The sequence below is a fragment of the Fukomys damarensis genome, unplaced genomic scaffold (assembly GCF_012274545.1).
Source record: "Fukomys damarensis isolate Sample0158 unplaced genomic scaffold, DMR_v1.0_HiC HiC_scaffold_19, whole genome shotgun sequence".
Taxonomy (NCBI): domain Eukaryota; kingdom Metazoa; phylum Chordata; class Mammalia; order Rodentia; family Bathyergidae; genus Fukomys; species Fukomys damarensis.
Genome location: NW_022900931.1, coordinates 25,836,880 through 25,853,464, shown reverse-complemented (window position 1 = coordinate 25,853,464; position 16,585 = coordinate 25,836,880). Strand labels below are relative to the sequence as shown.

The 16,585-nt window shown below is 53.0% G+C and overlaps 1 protein-coding gene across 3 annotated transcripts in view; it reads left to right on the top strand.

Moving 5' to 3' along the window:
* The window catches only part of Cd4 (CD4 molecule), a 16,669-nt gene extending 929 nt beyond the window's left edge, over positions 1 to 15,740 (top strand). The window contains exons 2-10 of one of the 3 annotated variants that reach the window (XM_010611659.1): positions 6,145 to 6,226; positions 6,319 to 6,471; positions 11,697 to 11,855; positions 11,943 to 12,176; positions 12,979 to 13,317; positions 13,936 to 14,139; positions 14,497 to 14,621; positions 14,802 to 14,869; positions 15,107 to 15,740. In XM_010611659.1, coding sequence (XP_010609961.1) covers positions 6,178 to 6,226; positions 6,319 to 6,471; positions 11,697 to 11,855; positions 11,943 to 12,176; positions 12,979 to 13,317; positions 13,936 to 14,139; positions 14,497 to 14,621; positions 14,802 to 14,869; positions 15,107 to 15,137 — 1,362 coding nt within the window. In that variant the 5' untranslated portion in view covers positions 6,145 to 6,177 and the 3' untranslated portion in view covers positions 15,138 to 15,740. Of the gene's footprint in view, positions 1 to 6,144; positions 6,227 to 6,318; positions 6,472 to 11,270; positions 11,464 to 11,696; positions 11,856 to 11,942; positions 12,177 to 12,978; positions 13,318 to 13,935; positions 14,140 to 14,496; positions 14,622 to 14,801; positions 14,870 to 15,106 lie in introns of those variants that run through there. The other 2 variants (XM_019205661.1, XM_033766317.1) reach the window with 2 other exon arrangements.
* Positions 15,741 to 16,585: the final 845 nt, after the last annotated feature.

Sequence of the window (16,585 nt, the reverse complement as noted above, 5' to 3'; positions counted from 1 at the left end):
ATACTTTAGGTAAGTATGACATTAACAAATGACTCTGAGAGAGTGGGCATTAGTGTCTTGGAGGCTGGGAGAGGTAGGGAAGGGTCTGCAGACTCCCAGCACCCGGGACTTGCTGAGGTGTTGGGGAGACACAGGACTCCCCAGATGTAACACCCTCTATGACTCCAGCCTGCACAAGTCAGCCTTTCCCCTCTCCAGAGGCCTTGAAGCCATTCTGCCTCCCCTCCCCTGCCCTCTGCCTTTCCCTCCTAGACTTGTTCTGAGGGAAAATTCTCCTAGGGTACTGTCTGATCCCTAAAAGCAGAAAGGCTCCACTGGACCAAAGATTCCACTCTACATGGGATAGTTCTTTGTGAGCATCGTGCTGTCTTGTAGGACGGACACCTTTTTAGGAGTGCAAGGCTGGGAGGAGAACCTGATGAACCCGATGTGGGGAGACCACTGCCAGCTCATGTTTTGATAAACAGTTTCTTGTGCTGTGTCAGACCTTGGGGGCAAACACAAAATGGCCGTCCTGAAACAGTGGCAGAGGACAGAGGCTCAGGAGGTGGCCTCCCTCTCTCAGGCTGGGGACACTCACACAGAAGAGGCCTGCCCTCCCACACCACCTGGTGTCAGGCAGAACCCAGGCTCCAAGCAGTCCCAGGCCCTGCCAGTGGCCACAGTGGAGAGGAGGCTCCACATTTTAGAGTTCAGGAAGTGTGTGGAGTGGGTGATTTGGGGACAGACACCTGGGGCTGGGTGGGGAGATGCCAGGGGGGTCTGGGTTTGCCAGGCTGAAGGCTGAGCTCAGAGTGGGACTCTGGGGGTGAGGGGCGGGCACAGCGCCCCCTGTGTGGGCGTCTGGGGCAAAGGAGAGGATGGCGGAGGTTGCAGCCACCAAACCACAAGAGTCCCCTGTGGGGTCCGGGTCTCTAGGAAGTTTACACGAAGCCAGGCGGCAGTGGGCAGAGTGCACATGTGGGGTGGCACATCCCGCGGCTGGCTCCAGGGGGCTGTGGGGTGAAGATTAAAGTGCCTGTGGGACCACAGACTGCTGCTGTGGTGGGGCTGTGCCCTCTTCCTTTTTCACTTTATCCCATCCCGGGCCGGGTGAGGGCTGTGCAGCAGCGGCTGCCTCTCTGGCCCTGTCCTTTCTCTCGGCCACCTTCCTCCAGCATGTCTGCTTCGCCTGCCTCCCCGCTTCCGCTCCCTCCGTCTAGGGACCATAGCCCTCGGTCCCTCCCTGCTTCCCTTCCGTCCTCCCGCGAGGCCTCTGCGTATTCCGGGGAAATCTGCCGACTCCCTTTGTCTGCTGCGTCCCTCCCACGTTGCAGCCATCGCCCCTCTGCTCCTCCTGGCAGGCCGCGCTTGCTCTGCAGCCCTGCCAGGTGGGAGCTCAGCCGGGGCCGCTGAGGCGATCGAGGGGGCAGCAGTTGAAGGGGAAGGACGACCAGGCAGGGGCACTTGGAGCAGGGAGATGGAGGCTGAAGTCAGGCACTCGGGGAGGTGCAGATTCAGAAATGCACAGATAGGAGCAGAGAAGTAAGCAAAGGAAGAGAGAGAGGGCGGGGAGAGCCAGCGAGCGAGGCAGCTTCCCGAGAACACAGACCAGCGGCCTCTCCCGGGCGACCTGCACAGGATGCTACTGTACAGAGGTTGCGGGCCTCTGGGGACGCTGAGGATGTGGAAATCAAAGGCCAGATCTCTGGGGTGGCAGCGGAAGCCAAAGCACCAAAGCAAAGCCACAGCCTCCTGTACTGAGCAGAAGCCTGGGCGGGGTCGCGGGGACGGGGAGGAAGGAGACAGAAGGCTACCTACAGCCTCCTTCCTGAAGCTTCTTTGTCTAGTCCCTGGTGTAGACGCAATCTATCACCCCTCTGTATATCTGTATTTGTCTGTCTCTGACACAAGCGTGGACTCGGCATTAGGCCCTGGGTGATTCCTCTTCCAGGCAGATGGAGGAGTGGGATGGAAGCTCTGGGTGTCTCCCCACCTCACAGGAGAGCAAACCTCCGGCACCCGACTCCCCCTCAGAGGGTCTCGGAGATTGTAGAAAGGGGGTTATTTACCGAAGTGTGCCCAGAAGAGACCAGCCAGCACGCTGGGGCACACAGACCCTAGTCACAGCAGGGAGTGTGCAAGAGCAGGAACGGGCTTTCAGGAACCCAGGGAGGGATTGAGTTGTGGATAAAGGGCCATCTGGCCAGCATTGTAGTGGAGAGGAACAGGACAGCTCTTACCAGAAAATACCCCCAGGGCAGGGAAAAATCAACGGCCCAGACTCTTGGATCCTCCCACTTCGCCTCTTTCTAGAACTTTCCATCAGCCAGCCCAAGCTGGGTTGGGGTGGTGGTGGCAGCTGCTCAGTGGAAAGGAGGGCAGAGGATATGGAGAATAAGTAGCATAAGTGGGGTGACTTGGGTCTGCCCAGGACCCACTGGGTGTGCACACACACTCACCCAACTCTATTTACTTATTAGTTTTTCATTCTTTTTCGAGGCACTGAAGCTTAGACCCCAGGGCCTTGTTTTTGTTAGGTGAGCACTGTACCGCTGAGCTATGTCCCCAGCTGTACATGGCCCATTTTGCACTCAGAAGTAGCACGTTGAATACAGTGAGGGATCAGTGATTTCTCTTCCTCCATTCAATTCGACTTGGTAAAAGATAAATGAACACATCCTGAGTCCCTTGTCTATGCGTCCACTGGTGCCAGGCCAGTGATGGCTGCACAGCTGGCTAGACTGTCACCCCTGTCCTCATGGAGTTCAAGCTGGAGGGGACCTACATCCAAGAGAGGTCAAAGGGAAGCTGGGGGAGCTCAGAGAGCTCAGGTGACTCCAGGGGAGAGTCTGGGCTTGGGAGAGGGGCCACACTCACAGCCATGTTCCCAATACTGACCTCTCTGAGGCCCGCTTATGGCCTGGGCCTGGACTTAGGGACACTCAGGCCTGCTCCTGCCTGCTTTTCAGGTGCTGTAGATGGCCCTGCACTAGTCTCTGCTCCTTCCACTCCACTTCCTCTCTACTGGGTTGAGGACCCTAAAACTGCTTGGAGAAATAGGCTGTGCAGCATTCCCCACGCGGGGCTTTGCGGCTTCGTGAGGAGAGCTCACCATGTGTGCACCACAGCCTTTCAGCTCCACGGGGAGGAGGAGCAATCAGCAGCAGCTCTGAGCCTCAGAACTGAACCCAGTGCTGAGCCTGCCTGTGAAGAGCTACAGCCCGACTTGATCCTGCCATTCCCACTGTGCTGCCCTCTCCTCACACCCAGCCCTCTGCCAACCTCCCACACCTCTGCACACCAGGCTGGGAGGCCATTCCCCTCCCCCTCCCTTCCCCCTCCCTTCCACTCTAGATCTTGGTTTTCAGACTTGAGCAATGTAGGTCACCTATGGCCCTGTCCCTGCAGGTCGGGGCAGGCCTGAGAATCTGCATTTCTAACAAATTCCCTGGCAGTGCCAAGGGTGCTGATTCTTCTTGGACTCACTCCTCCGCAGTGCTGCTACCTTTTCCTTGCCACCCATGGAGCCTCTCCAAAGGCCTCTCTGCCCCCAGCCTTAGCCAACTTCCAGACCACAGGCTTGTCCTTTACCTGAACAGCCTGCTACCATCATCCCACCGAACTGCGGCCTTGGAGGATGGTCTGGTATGGGCAGGAGAGGGCCTTGCTTTTCCCCTCAGCCCTCACAGATCAGCCTTAGGCCTGAGGCTTTCACCTCAGAATGCTCTCAGCGGCCAAGAGCCCCAGCCACTACCCAGGCCAGGCCTCTCCTCTCTCCCCAACCTATTGCCTCCCAGCTCTGCCTCCGGTCTTCCTCCTCCTGCTCACCTACCACAGCAGCTGCAGAGATCCATGCTGCAAACTGAATTTTCCTCTCTAGGTGGAACCCTCTCCCGCTCCCTGCTGCCCAGAATCTGAGCGTGACTTTGGAGGGCTAGCTCCGTGATCTCTGTCCTCCCCACTTTGCACCTTCTCTACGAATCCCTTTCTGATCCTGCCTGTTCAAGGACACAGTCCTGGGTGGGCACAGTGTTTTAAAGTTATTTTAACTTTCAAAATATTAAAAAGCAACACAAGGTGCCTGGCATGGTGGTGCACACCTGTAATTCCAGCACTCGGGAGGCTGAGGCAGGAAGATCACTGTGAGTTCGAGACCAGCCTGGGCTGCATAGTGAATTCCAGGTCAGTCTCAACTACATAGTGAGAGTCTGTCTCAAAAAGCAAAAAAAAAGCAACACAAGAGTTTGATACATAGCTACATAGTGGTGGAGTGCATAAGGCCCTGGCCTTGATCCCCAGCACTGCAAAAAATAAAGAAATGAATGAATAAGGGCTTGGGATGTAGTTCACTGATGCCACGCCTGCCTCACAAGTGAAAGGTCCTGAGTTCAATCCCCAGTACGGGGTGTGTGTGTGTGTGTGTGTGTGTGTGTGTGTGTGTGTGTGAATAAACGACCACAATGCAGACTCTTCTCCGCCTCAGGGTGTAGTGTGTTTCCATTTATTCTGTGTTTTAAAGTCCAAGGATGTCTGCCCTTCCCATTGTCCATGGGTCCTGTGTCTGGCAAGCAAGCAAGAGACACAGCAAAATAAAAATAAGAACAAGACAGCTGCAGTGTGAGGGGTTAGATACACAGCACATTTGAAAATTACGATGTCAGGGCTGTAGTGCAGTCCAGTGATTCAGTGCTTGCCTGCATTGGGGGAAGCCCTGTGTCCTGGAAAAAAAAAAACCCTCAAAACTACATTGTCTGGGCTGGGGGTTTGGCTCAGTGGTTCTACCACCTGCCTCGAAAGAGCAAGGGCCCAAGTTCAATCCCCGGTACCCCTCCCCCTCAAAAACCCACATTGTCAATAAAACTGATAGGTATTTATTTGTTTTGTTTTGCTTTGGTGTTTTGAGACAGGGTCTTGCTATGTGTCCCAGGCTGGCCTTGAACTCGTGACAATCCTTCTGTCTTAGCCTTCTGAGTTCTGGGTTTATGGGCATGCACCATCATACATGGTTTAAAAGTAATAGTTTTTTTTTTTTTTTTTTGTACTGGGGACTGAACTCAGTACCTTGTGTTTGCCAGGCAGGCATGGTACCACTGAGCTATATCTTTGCTCCTAAAAGTGATAGTTTTTACAGGTGAGATAAAATTATCTGGAACTGATTTATGACAAGCTTCCAAGCCTGGACTGACACAATAACTGATAATACTGTAAATATATGTTTGTGTTATTTATATGGAGCAGAATTGGTAATCCATGCTTAAGCTTTTAAAATCGAAGCACAGCAGAAATCCAAAGTAAAAAGATATTTTCTCTATGTTGAATCAAACAGCTTCTTTCATGAACTACTTATCAAAAGCCTCAAATAATCAACAAAATAAGAAAACACACTATAACTGAATATTTTTGTGTATTTGTTTGTTTGTTACAAGGGATCGAATTCAGGACCTTGGGCTTACAAGGCAGGCACAGTACCACTGAGCTAAACCCCTGGCCCAGAACTGGATATTTCTTAAGCAAAGAGATGAAAGCGAAAGTGAGAGACTTTGTTTGCATTTTGAATAGTGAGGGCTGGAGGGGTTGAAGGCAGGGTAGGGAAATAGCCAAAAAATAAGAACCAAGACACATCATGTAAAGGTACAAATTCCCAATGATGAATGTCATCATATAGTACACCTAAAATGTACTAATAAATTCAATTTTAAAAAGAAAGAGAGTGAAAGTAGTTATGTTACTTTCTCCCCAAGTACCCCAGGGCATGTGTTATGCTATTATTAAAAGACTACAACTAAACTCTGTTGCCCTCACTGATAGTACTGGGGATTGAACCCAGGGCCTTCATACTGAGCTACATCCTCAGCTCTTTTTCTCGTTTTGAGATAAAATCTTGTGAAGACTCTAAATCACCTGGGCTGGGCTGGAAGTTGTGAGTCTCCTGCCTCAGCCTCCCAGAGTGCTGCAATTACAGGTGTGCACCACCACACCGGGCTGGCTGCAGCTCTTTCTATAAATGCCCTGCTACTTTAATCCGTATTTGACACACAGTCTGTGGTGTCACACTTGCAGGGTTCTGCTTAGTGCATGCCAGTCAACTGTAAGGGCCCTGTGAGAGCCACAGGCCATGCTGCTACTGATCATTACTCCCCTTGGTCCCTGCCCTTCCTCCAGGGTCAGGCCCTCGCCTGCCTCAGCAAGGCCACCATGAAGGCAGAACTCTTTTCCAGGCTCCTTCTCCTGCTGCTGCCTGTGGGTAAGTTCAGGGAGTGGGCCGTGGGAAGTGGGGTGCCTAGAAGTGGGGAGGTAGGGGAACTGACTCTCCTCTCCCACCTGGCCTCTGCACAGTGGTCACTCAGGGAAAGGAAGTGAGGTTGGGCAAAGAAGGAGGCACAGTGGAGCTGCCCTGCACAGTGTCGGAGAAGCAGAAGATGGATTTCAGCTGGAAATTTCCCAACGAGACCAAGATTCTGGGAAAGCAAAGAACCTACCTGACTCGAGGTAGGAACCCCCTTCCCCATCTGTGGATTGAATGCTCCTGCTTCAAGGATCCTCTCCAGAAATGTGGGACCGTGGGACTGGGAGGATGGAACTCAGAGGCACTTTTGTCTGGAATTTCTGCATGCCAAGCACTGCTGGAAAATACCTTTGATATTAATTACAATATCTTTATATTTGTGACCTTATTTGAATGGGCAGCAGAAAAATAACTATCCCATAAAACACGTCATAAGAATATTATTGCCACAGACAGCCCCATGTAGAATGATACTTTGTTTACTTCCATTAAAAGCAATAGAATGCTTTTTTAAATTTTATTTTGGTTTTTTGAGACAGGGTCTCAATCTGTAGTGCTGGCCTCAAGCTCACAGTGATCTTGCTGCCTCAGCCTCCCTAGTGCTAGGATTATAGGCATGTGTCACCACGCCTAGCTCATAAAATGGCTTTTAAAAATAAACTTATTTGGGGGCAGGGAATATAGCTCAATGGTGCTGCACCTGCCTGGCAAGTGCAAGATCCTGAGTTTGATTCCTGGTACCAAAAAACAAAACACAAAAAAACTTATTTAATTTTAATTTTTTAAAATACAATTTCATTTTATTTTTTTGGTACTGGGGATCGAACTCAGGTCCTTGCACTTGCAAAGCAGGTGGCAGAACCACTGAGCTAAATCCCCAGCCCCTTATTTAATTTTTAAAAAGTGAACTCATTTAAGGATATAGGGAGCAGGCAGATTTGGCTAAAACCACATATGGTGGAAGTTTGGGAAACCACTCCATCAGAGCCTCTGGTGTTACTGGTGATGATCTGAGGTTTCCTTATATGAATGGGAGGGGTGTGGTGAGGTCCACAAAGTATCATATACAAGCTGCATTCATCCCATCCCAGCAACCCCAAAGCTCAACCCATCCCAGCACCAACTCCGAACCCTGACATCCTAGCAGCATCCAAATCAGATCTGGACAACATAACTCATCAAGGTATAATGCATCCTGAGGCAGAATTTCTCTCCAGCTGTGAACCTGTGAAACTAGACAAGTTAGGTGCTTCCAAAATGTAGTGTTGGACAGGAGCAGGGTGGACTTTTCTATTTCAAAAGGGAGAAATCAAAAAGGGGGAAGAGGGGACAAGCAACCCTAGCAAATCAGAGACCACTGGGCCCTAGATGAAACGCCATCCTCGTTGGCTTGCTGCCCTGCCTGCTGGGCCCACTGGAATGGCAGCACAGCCACTGTGGGCAGGGCTCTGTCCCTGGGGCTCTGCTGGACTGGCATCCTGTCCCCGAGGCTTCACACAAAGGCCATCTGGTCTGCTGAAACTGGGAAAGTGGCTCTGGGGCTCTGGAACCATCGCTGGGGTAATGCTTCCCTCTCCTGGAGCAATCCTCTCATGCACATCTGACAGCGCGGCTGTTGGTGCTGTCAGATCCAAGGACTCCGGGCATCCCTTCCCTCACCCCCACTACATCAGTGCAAAGGGCCACTGTGCTCCTGCTCCTATGACCCCATGCTCTGCTGGATGGTCATCCAGCCAGTCTTTGGTGCTCTCTTCTGAACACATGCCTGCACTTTGAAGATATGATTAGGTTGAGCATTTTCCAGAATCTTTGGGTTCTGGTTTTGTTTTTTATATTATTTATTTGTTTCTTTGTTTGGAAATCCCCTCAGCTAAATACCCAGTTTCATTACTTGCAAAGTCTACTCCCACAAAATACTAGAATGTGAACATAAGTCAGCCAAGGTCTTTGCCGCTTTATACTAAGAATCTGTATCGAATAGCCTGTTCCTCATTTCCATGTAGATTGGAAACAGCAATGGGCACAGACAAAAATAGGCCTCCACAAAAGCAGCTCTCTTATAGCAAAGGCTAGGGAAGGCAAAACCCTTCCAGATAGTGACAGTTCCCCTCAGGCAGACACCAGCAGGACAGCTGTGTCCCAGCCTGCACCCTCCTGGGACTGCCACAGGAGGCCCCAGCGTGGATGTGTACCCCACCGATGGGCAGCAAAGCCCCCCACTCTGCATGTAAGACCATAAGGGCCTGGACTCTCACCCCCACGCAGCAGTAAAGAGCCACTTCCTGCAGAGGTGACAGTCAGGGGTCTTCAGTCACCCTGCACTGAGAAGGCTGTCCCCAGAGCAGGGCTGCATACAGATCATGTGGGAGCTGGAATTCCATTCCCACCCAGTCCCACAGTCATGAGGGGCCTCTCCTCAGGATGGCGATGGAAGGAAGATGAGGAAGAACCAGACATCTACCTTCAGCTGACGCACAGAGGTGGCCCCCACCTGCTCTTGACAAACCAGTGTGACATTAAAAGCCAATTAAAACAGCTAGGGATTTAGCACAGTGATTCCGCTGCCTGCCTTGCAAGCACAAGGTCCTGAGTTCAATCCCCAGTACTAAAGGGGGGGAAAAAAAAAGCCAATTATAACAAGTGGTTAAATACAATCCAGAATCTCATAACACAATACTCATGTCCAAGTGTCTACCAAAAATCACACGTACTACCAAGAATCAGGAAGAACTCAAAGTGAATGAAAAAAAATTCAATAGATAGAAAACCCTTCAACAAGCAATAATATGCATACTCAAAACAACTAACAAAAACATGAAAACCTTGGTGAAGAAGAGGATATTAGAAAAAAAATGGAAATTTAAGAACTAAAAAAAAAAAAAATAGGGCTGGGGATTTAGTTCAGTGGCTCTGATGTCTGCCTCGCAAGTGCTAGGACCCGAGTTCGATTCCCGGTACCAACAAAACAAAACAAAACAAAAAAAGAACTAAAAAAAATTCAGTAATCAAAATACAAAGCTCAGCTAGGTGTGGTGGTGCACTCCTGAAATGCTAGTACTCAGGAGGCTGAAGCAGGAGGATCACCTGTGAGTTTGAGGCCAGTCTTGGCTACATAGTGAGACCCTGTCTCAAACATAAAAGACAACAAAAAAGACAAAGCTCATTGAGTAGGTTCAACAGGGAAGTGGAGAGGAAAGACTCAGTGAGCTGCAAGAGAGAAAATGACAGAGACCGACACAGAAAGGAAACAGGCTGGAAGGAGGCTGACAAAGCCATGGGGACCAGCCGACTATAACAATCAGATGTTTGTGCCTCTCAAGTTCAAGGAGAAGAAAAGGAAAAGAGTAATTGAATTGCTGAAAACTCCTCGAATTTGGCAAAAGATGTAACCTAGATTCAAGAGCCAAGAAGCCAAGTCAATGTCACACAGAAGACACTCGGAGAACCCACATCAAGGAGCATGTGACTGGCAGGGTTCGGGCTGCACCTGTGCCTCCAGCTCCTCTGGGGCGGAGCAAGAGTTCCTTGAGCTCAGGAATAAGAAGCCAGCCTGGGCGATGTAATGAGATCCTATCTGTGAAGAAGGAAAAGAACACACCTGCAACCTCAGCAGCACTTGGGAGGCTGAGGCTGGAGGATGGCACGTTTCAGGCATGATGGCGCACACCTGTAATCCCCGCACTCAGGAGGCTGAGGCAGGAAGATGTCTCAAGTTCAAGGCCAGCCTGGGCTAGATAGTGAAACCTGTCACAAAACAAAACAAGAAAAAGAAAATGGTTGTGGTGCACACCTATAATCCAGAACTCTGCGAGGCTGAGGCAAGAGGTTTGCAAATTCAAGCCACCTTGGGAAATTTAGAGACATATCCAGATCCTGTCTCAAAAAAGCCAAACACATAAAAGGCTGGGGATTTAGTTCAGTGATACAGCACTTGCTTAGCAGGGGTGAGGCCCTGGGTTCAATCCCAAGCACCACCATTAAAAAAGAAAAAGGTCAAGGATCTTTTTGTTTTGATTTTTGAGTCAAGGTCTCACTCTATAACCCAGGCTGCCTTGACTCGAACTTGCTGAGATCTTCCTGCCTCTGCCTCCCAAGTGCTGGGACAATAGCACCACCATGCCCTGCAAGAAGTACCTTTCACTTGTGTTACTCTAGGCACCCTGGTGCCCTGGCTGTTCTCTCGCTTCAGGTTCTCTTCCTTCTGCTGCAGTGTTGGCTTCCAAAGCAAAGCTATGGGTGTGTCACTCCCCAGCCTATTGACTAAACTCAGTCTAACATCCCCCACTGTTCGCTTCCCTGGAGCCCCTCCCCTCCCTGTCTGTCCCAGCTGTTCCCCTTCCCTCCTGGTCTTTGCCCCGGCTTCTTTTGGTTGGGGAGGGGAACCAGGGATTCAACTCTGGACCTTGAACTTGCGAGGCAGGTGGTGGCACCACTGAGCCACATCCCTGGCCCTGGCCAGGCTTCTTTTGGAGCACTGGGGATGGAACCCAGGGCTGGGCATGCCCTGCCTTCCCTTTTTAAATAAGTAATAGCCTGTTTACTACCTTACTTATTCAATTAATTATGTTTCTTAGATATTGCTCCATATTAAGAGTTCCATATGCAAGAAGTTCCTCACTCTTCTCACCCACTGAATGGGTAAACTATAAGTTATTTAACCTATCCCTTTATTCTCCTAATAGGCATAACTTCGCATGTGCATTTGGGGTTCTGATAGATATTACAAATTATCAAACAGGGCATGCATGCCTGTAATCCTAGCACTTGGGAGGCTGAGGTGGGAGGATCACCACAAGTTCCAGGGCCAGTCTGGGCTACATAGTGAGACCCTATCTGAGGAAAAAAAAAAAAGTACCATCCATAGCAATTGCACCAGTTTCTGCTCTTACCTCAGTGTGTAAGGGTTCAGGCAGCTGCTTCATCCCTGAGGCTCAAGGTCTTTACCCGCACCATAAGCAAAACAGGGCCTGTTCTCAGAATCATGTGACTTCTGGGCAGCCTGGGTGTGGAGCACATGGCTGTAGGCACTGGTGCTCTCCAGATCTGCACATTGCTTTACAGTCTTTTGAGCAGTGAGACATTTTCCCCGCTAGGCAATGGCATCCGATGGGACCTCCACTCTGGTCTGGGGGTTTCTGATGAAGACAAGAGCAGTTTCTGCAGGAAATCAGCCACTCAGATTAGAAGAGCTGTGGGTAAACTATAAGTTATTTAACCTATCCCTTTATTCTCCTAATAGGCATAACTTCGCATGTGCATTTGGGGTTCTGATAGATATTACAAATTATCAAACAGGGCATGCATGCCTGTAATCCTAGCACTTGGGAGGCTGAGGTGGGAGGATGTAACTATAAGTTATTTACATGTGCCAGGGTGCCATGTCTCCCAGCAGGGACCTCAGCCTCCTCCTGACAACTTGTACTCGCAGGGAAAACCCATCTGAGTGACCGCATTGACTCCAGAAGTAGCCAGTGGGACCAGGGGTCTTTTCCACTGATCATCCGGAAGCTGGAGGTGAGAGACTCAGGGACCTACATCTGTGATGTGGCTACAAAGAAGATGGTGGTGGATCTGCTGGTGTTCAGATGTGAGTGGGGCCAGCAAAGCCAGGGCTGGAGCTGGGGGCACCAAGCTCCTGGGGGTGCGATGTGACAGTGACCTGCTCCCTCCACAGTAAGCCCCAGCTCGGGCACTCGGCTGCTGCAGGGGCAGACTCTGACCCTGGCCTTGGAGGGCCCGGAGGGCAGCAGCCCCTCGGTGCAGTTCACGGGCCCCAGTGGCCAAGTTACCAGTGGGAAAAAGGCCATCTCCGTGCCCATGGTGGGGCTGCAGCACAGCGGCACTTGGAAATGCACTGTCTCCCAGGCCCAGAAGCAGCTCCAGTGGGATATCCATGTCATGGTGCTGGGTAAGAGGGACCTCATTCTGAGCATCCTGCCTGCTCCAGGGCTGTGGGCTGGGGGCAGGCCTGTCCCAGAAACCCCTAGGACTGAGGGCTGGGCTCTCTCCCCTGGGAGCTGGTGTCAGGGCCTCTCCTCGGGGCTCCTGTCCTTGTTGCCTTGGCTCCCCAGCCTCACCAAGTTGGCAAACCCACTTGCAGCACTGGGTTAGGCACTGTGGGGAGCCGGGGAGCCAGGATGCATGTCCAGGGGTGACACAGAGCAGTGCTGGGCAGGGCCTGGGTTCTGATTTAAATCCTGACTCTACCCCAACCACGTGTCCTTGCTTTCTGCATCTGACAGCACCTACTTGTGGCATCACGGTGACAGTCAGTCACCCTGGACAGGGCCTGGCACACGGTGGCCCCGTGTAAGTGCTGGCTCTAGCCAGGCATGGTGGTGCACACTTGTAATCTCAGCATTTGAGAGGCTGAGGTGGGAGAATTGCCGAGTTCAGGGCCAACCTGGGCTATGCAGCCAGACTGTAGGCCAAATGGCTTCTGTGCTTCGGAGGAGGAGGAGGTTGGAGGAGGAGAGACAGCCCAGGCCCTGGGACTGGGCTGCTCCCTGAGGGCTCCCCGGAGGAGGTGGGAGCTACCTGGGAGTGGGAATGTGCTGAGGGCTGCAGAGGGGGGAACTGCAGCAGGGCTCTGTGATGACAATTCTACCGTGGGCTTGCCTGGTCCCCTCTCTGTGCTGCTCTGGCCACACTGCCCGCCCCTGCAACCTCACCCGCATCCCTGCACTCTCTGCCCTCCCTCCCACCTCCAGATTTTCTGAAGTCGTCCAGCACAGCTTACAGGAAGGAGGGGGAGGCGCTGGAGCTCTCCTTCCCACTGACCTTCGAAGACGAAGCCCTCGTAGGGGAGCTGAGCTGGAGGGCGGACAGGGCTCTCTCCTCTCAGGTCTGGGTCTCCTTCTCTGTGGAGAACAGGAAGGTGACGGTACAAGCAGCCGCCCAGGACCCCAAGCTCCAGGTGGCAGAGAAGACCCCGCTGTGCCTCACCCTGTCCAAAGCCCTCCTCCAGCACGCTGGCTCCGGAAACCTCACTCTGACCTTGGCTGGAGGCCTGAAGCTGTGCCAGGAAGTGCACCTGGTGGTGATGAGAGGTGACGGCTGGGGCCAGGGGGGCACTGGTGCAGGTGACCTCTGAGGCCAGCAGGTCCCCACAGAGGATGCCTGGCCTGGGTGTCCGGCTGGAATAACCAAGTGTTTGTGTTTTGTTGCTGGGACCAGTCACAGAACCAGAACTCCCCAAAGCGAAGGAGCAGGGGTCAGTGCTGCCTTTGGGGGGCCCTCTGTGAACCTGGCTAAGCCCCTACCCACTGCGGGCCCATTTTCTCATCTTTCTTGTAAGGAGGACCACAGGATGTTCCTTGTATGCTAGAAATGAGGGTAACAGCAAGACAACATGAGGTCTTTGAATTATTATCTACTCTATCCTAGCAACTCCACATGCAATAATGGTTAAGTTTCTGCTGCCCCTCTTCAACATTGTATATGAATTTGTGCACTGAATCATTGTCCCTGGCCCTGGTTGTTAGGTAATTCTCCCAGGAACACACAGGTAGTCAAGAACTAGAGCTGGCTGGACTCGCACCCAAGACCGCTGGACCCCTTGGGCTGAAAGGGTGTGCAGGATCGTTGTGATGGTTCCCTGATGCCTTCACACTGGACCAGGAGCCCTGGGGGGCAGCTTGGGCTCTTGGCTTCTGCTTCCTCCACAGTGTCTCAGCTCCAGAACTCTCTGGTCTGCGAGGTGCAGGGACCCACCTCCCCCACAATGGAGCTGAGTTGGGAGCGGAGCAACCAGAAGTCCCAGGTCCAGGCGGTAGAGAAGAAGCAGGTTCAGGTGTCAGCTCCTGAGGCAGGGACATGGCGGTGTTTCCTGAGAGACAGGAACAAGGTCCTGCTGGAATCCGAGGTTGACGGTGAGGATCCAGGTTGTGAGGCGTCCCTGAGCCTTGGCCTCCTGAGCTATGGCACCTTCCTGGGGGAGGCAGAGACCATGGCCCCAGCCTCCCGGTCCAGAGAGGACTGTGTGCACGGGGCCTGGAGACACCATAGGGCCAGTCATGGTGCAGTCCTGGACTACAGGTTCCCTCCTTGGCCCCGAGTTCTGCAGGCTGGGCTCTGGCTCTCTGGTGCCCTGAACCCCCAGCCCTTCCCAGCCCTGTGCCTCTATCTCCAGGGGGTTGGAGAGCTCTGCCCACCCTGCCATCTCCCCTGGCCCTGGGATGGGACCCGCTCTGCCCCTCTAGCGGCACTGAGCACCCCCTGCCCTGCAGTTGTGTCCAGGGGGCTGCACCAGGACCACTCCACTTTCCTGGCCATTGTCGTGGGCAGCACTGCAGGCTGCGTGCTCCTCACGGTGCTGTGCATCTTTTGCTGTGTCCGGTGCCGGCACCAACGGGTAAGTGAGTGAGCCTCACAGACCCCGGTCGTCTCCTCTCTGGCCCGGAGCACCCAGGCCCTGGCTCCCTCCCTGCAGATTGGCTTGCTCCCGGCAGAGGGAGAGGCCGGAAGGAGCAGTCAGACCGACCTCCCTCTGGGGGCCCGGGACCCTCACAAGTCCCCTCCTGTCCTTGGGCAGCGCCGGGCAGAGCAGATGTCTCAGATCAAGCGGCTCCTCAGTGAGAAGAAGACCTGCCAGTGTTCCCAGTAAGGATGGCGCAGGAACAGGGGCACAAGGAGAGGGCAGAGATTGAGAGGGGCATACGGAAGGAGGGAGGCGGGTGAAGGCCAGGCCAGGGGACCTGGTGGAGAGGCAGGAGGCCAGATGGGCAGCAGGCCAGGAGGCCCACTACTACCCTGGGGGAGAAAGGTGGGTCTGGGAGTCCCGCGGTCTGGGTGCTGAGGTGCTGGGGTGGACTTGCTCCCCTCTGTCTCCCTCTGCAGCCAGCTGCAGAAGGCTCGGAATGTCACTTGAGGTCTAGGCGTCCCAGCTGCCCACCCTGCGTCTCCTGTGGGACACTGACCGGATGAATGTAGCAGGCCCCAGTGCCTCTGGCCTCCTCCTGTTCCCCTGCTCTGCCACTGACACTGTTTCTGCTCCTCTGCTCCCTGCCTGAGAGCTTAAATGCACTGTTTACTCTCCAGAAGCTTCCCTCTTCTCCCCCAAGCCCTGAGCCTCTCCCTCAGAGGTCCACACATCGAGCAGGGGCCTTGGTGTGCAGGACACGACCCTGTGACCAGAGATGGCAGGGACCTGCTGAAGCTCACAGAGCCAGTCAAGGACAGAAGCAGATCGAAGGCCTCTGAAGCCAGCCCCACAGCCCTACACTGCCCACCCCTCACCCTTGCTGGCAGGACCACAACCTGCCATCCTGACCAACACACCAACAGGACCTGGACACACACCCATGTACACAGCCATACACTTGCCCTTGTGTGAAATTTCTTATCACCTCAGCCACGTATCTCAGTTTATAGATCGACTGACAACCTCTTTCTATTTTGTCCCTTATGAAAATCCTAGCTGGGCATGGTGGTGCACACCTGTGGGAGGCTGAGGCAGGAGGAGCACTGTGAATTCAAGGCCAGACTGGGCTATATAGTGAGTTCAAGGCCATCCTGAACTACATAGTGAGACCCTGTCTTACCAAACAAAATAAAAACAATTCTACAAGGCTGGCAGTGACAGGACCAAGATTATCATCTCTAGTTTATGAACTACAGCTGGAATTCAGAGAGGCTATATATCTAGCTGGGGTCATACAGATGGCAAGGGCTGGAGTTGGGGTGAATCTGGGTGTTCAGACCCTGATTGCTGCCTGTCCACACAGGGACAAGCACCACACAGGTGTCTGCAGGGCTGGTCACTGGTGCCCAAGACACCTGCAGGTCCACAGCAGCACCCATACCTGGGGTGGGCCTGTCCCTGAGGAGCATGGGGTGTCTCCTTGCCTCAAATCCCTCCTTCACCTCTGCTGTGGGCAGAGGATGAAGCCCCAGTGCTCCAGATCACAGGCTGGGAGCAGAGCCCTGTGGGAGAGAAGCTCAGGGACGCCACTCTTCCTGCAGAGCCTTCTGGAAGGTGAGCTTAGCTGCCAGGATGCTAGCCTGGGGCCATGCCCTGTGAAGGGACCCCAAGAAGGCCCCCATCCCCAGTCCCCAGCCCTACAACCTCACCCCTCCCCAAAGCCTTCAGGACCCTGGGAAATCTCAGTCATAGGGAAATTGGGGTTATTTCTCTTCTCGGTGGATTCTTTCAGGATCCCCAGCCACTTCTGCTTCTCTCACCCTGCCTTTTCTCACCACACCCCTTGGCCCCACCTGCTCCCCACTTTTCCTTGGATCCCTTTCTTTCTAACTTGGCTCCTCCAGAAAGACCATCCAAGGGCTGCCAGCTCCCCTCCCGCTTCCTTGTATTGTGCA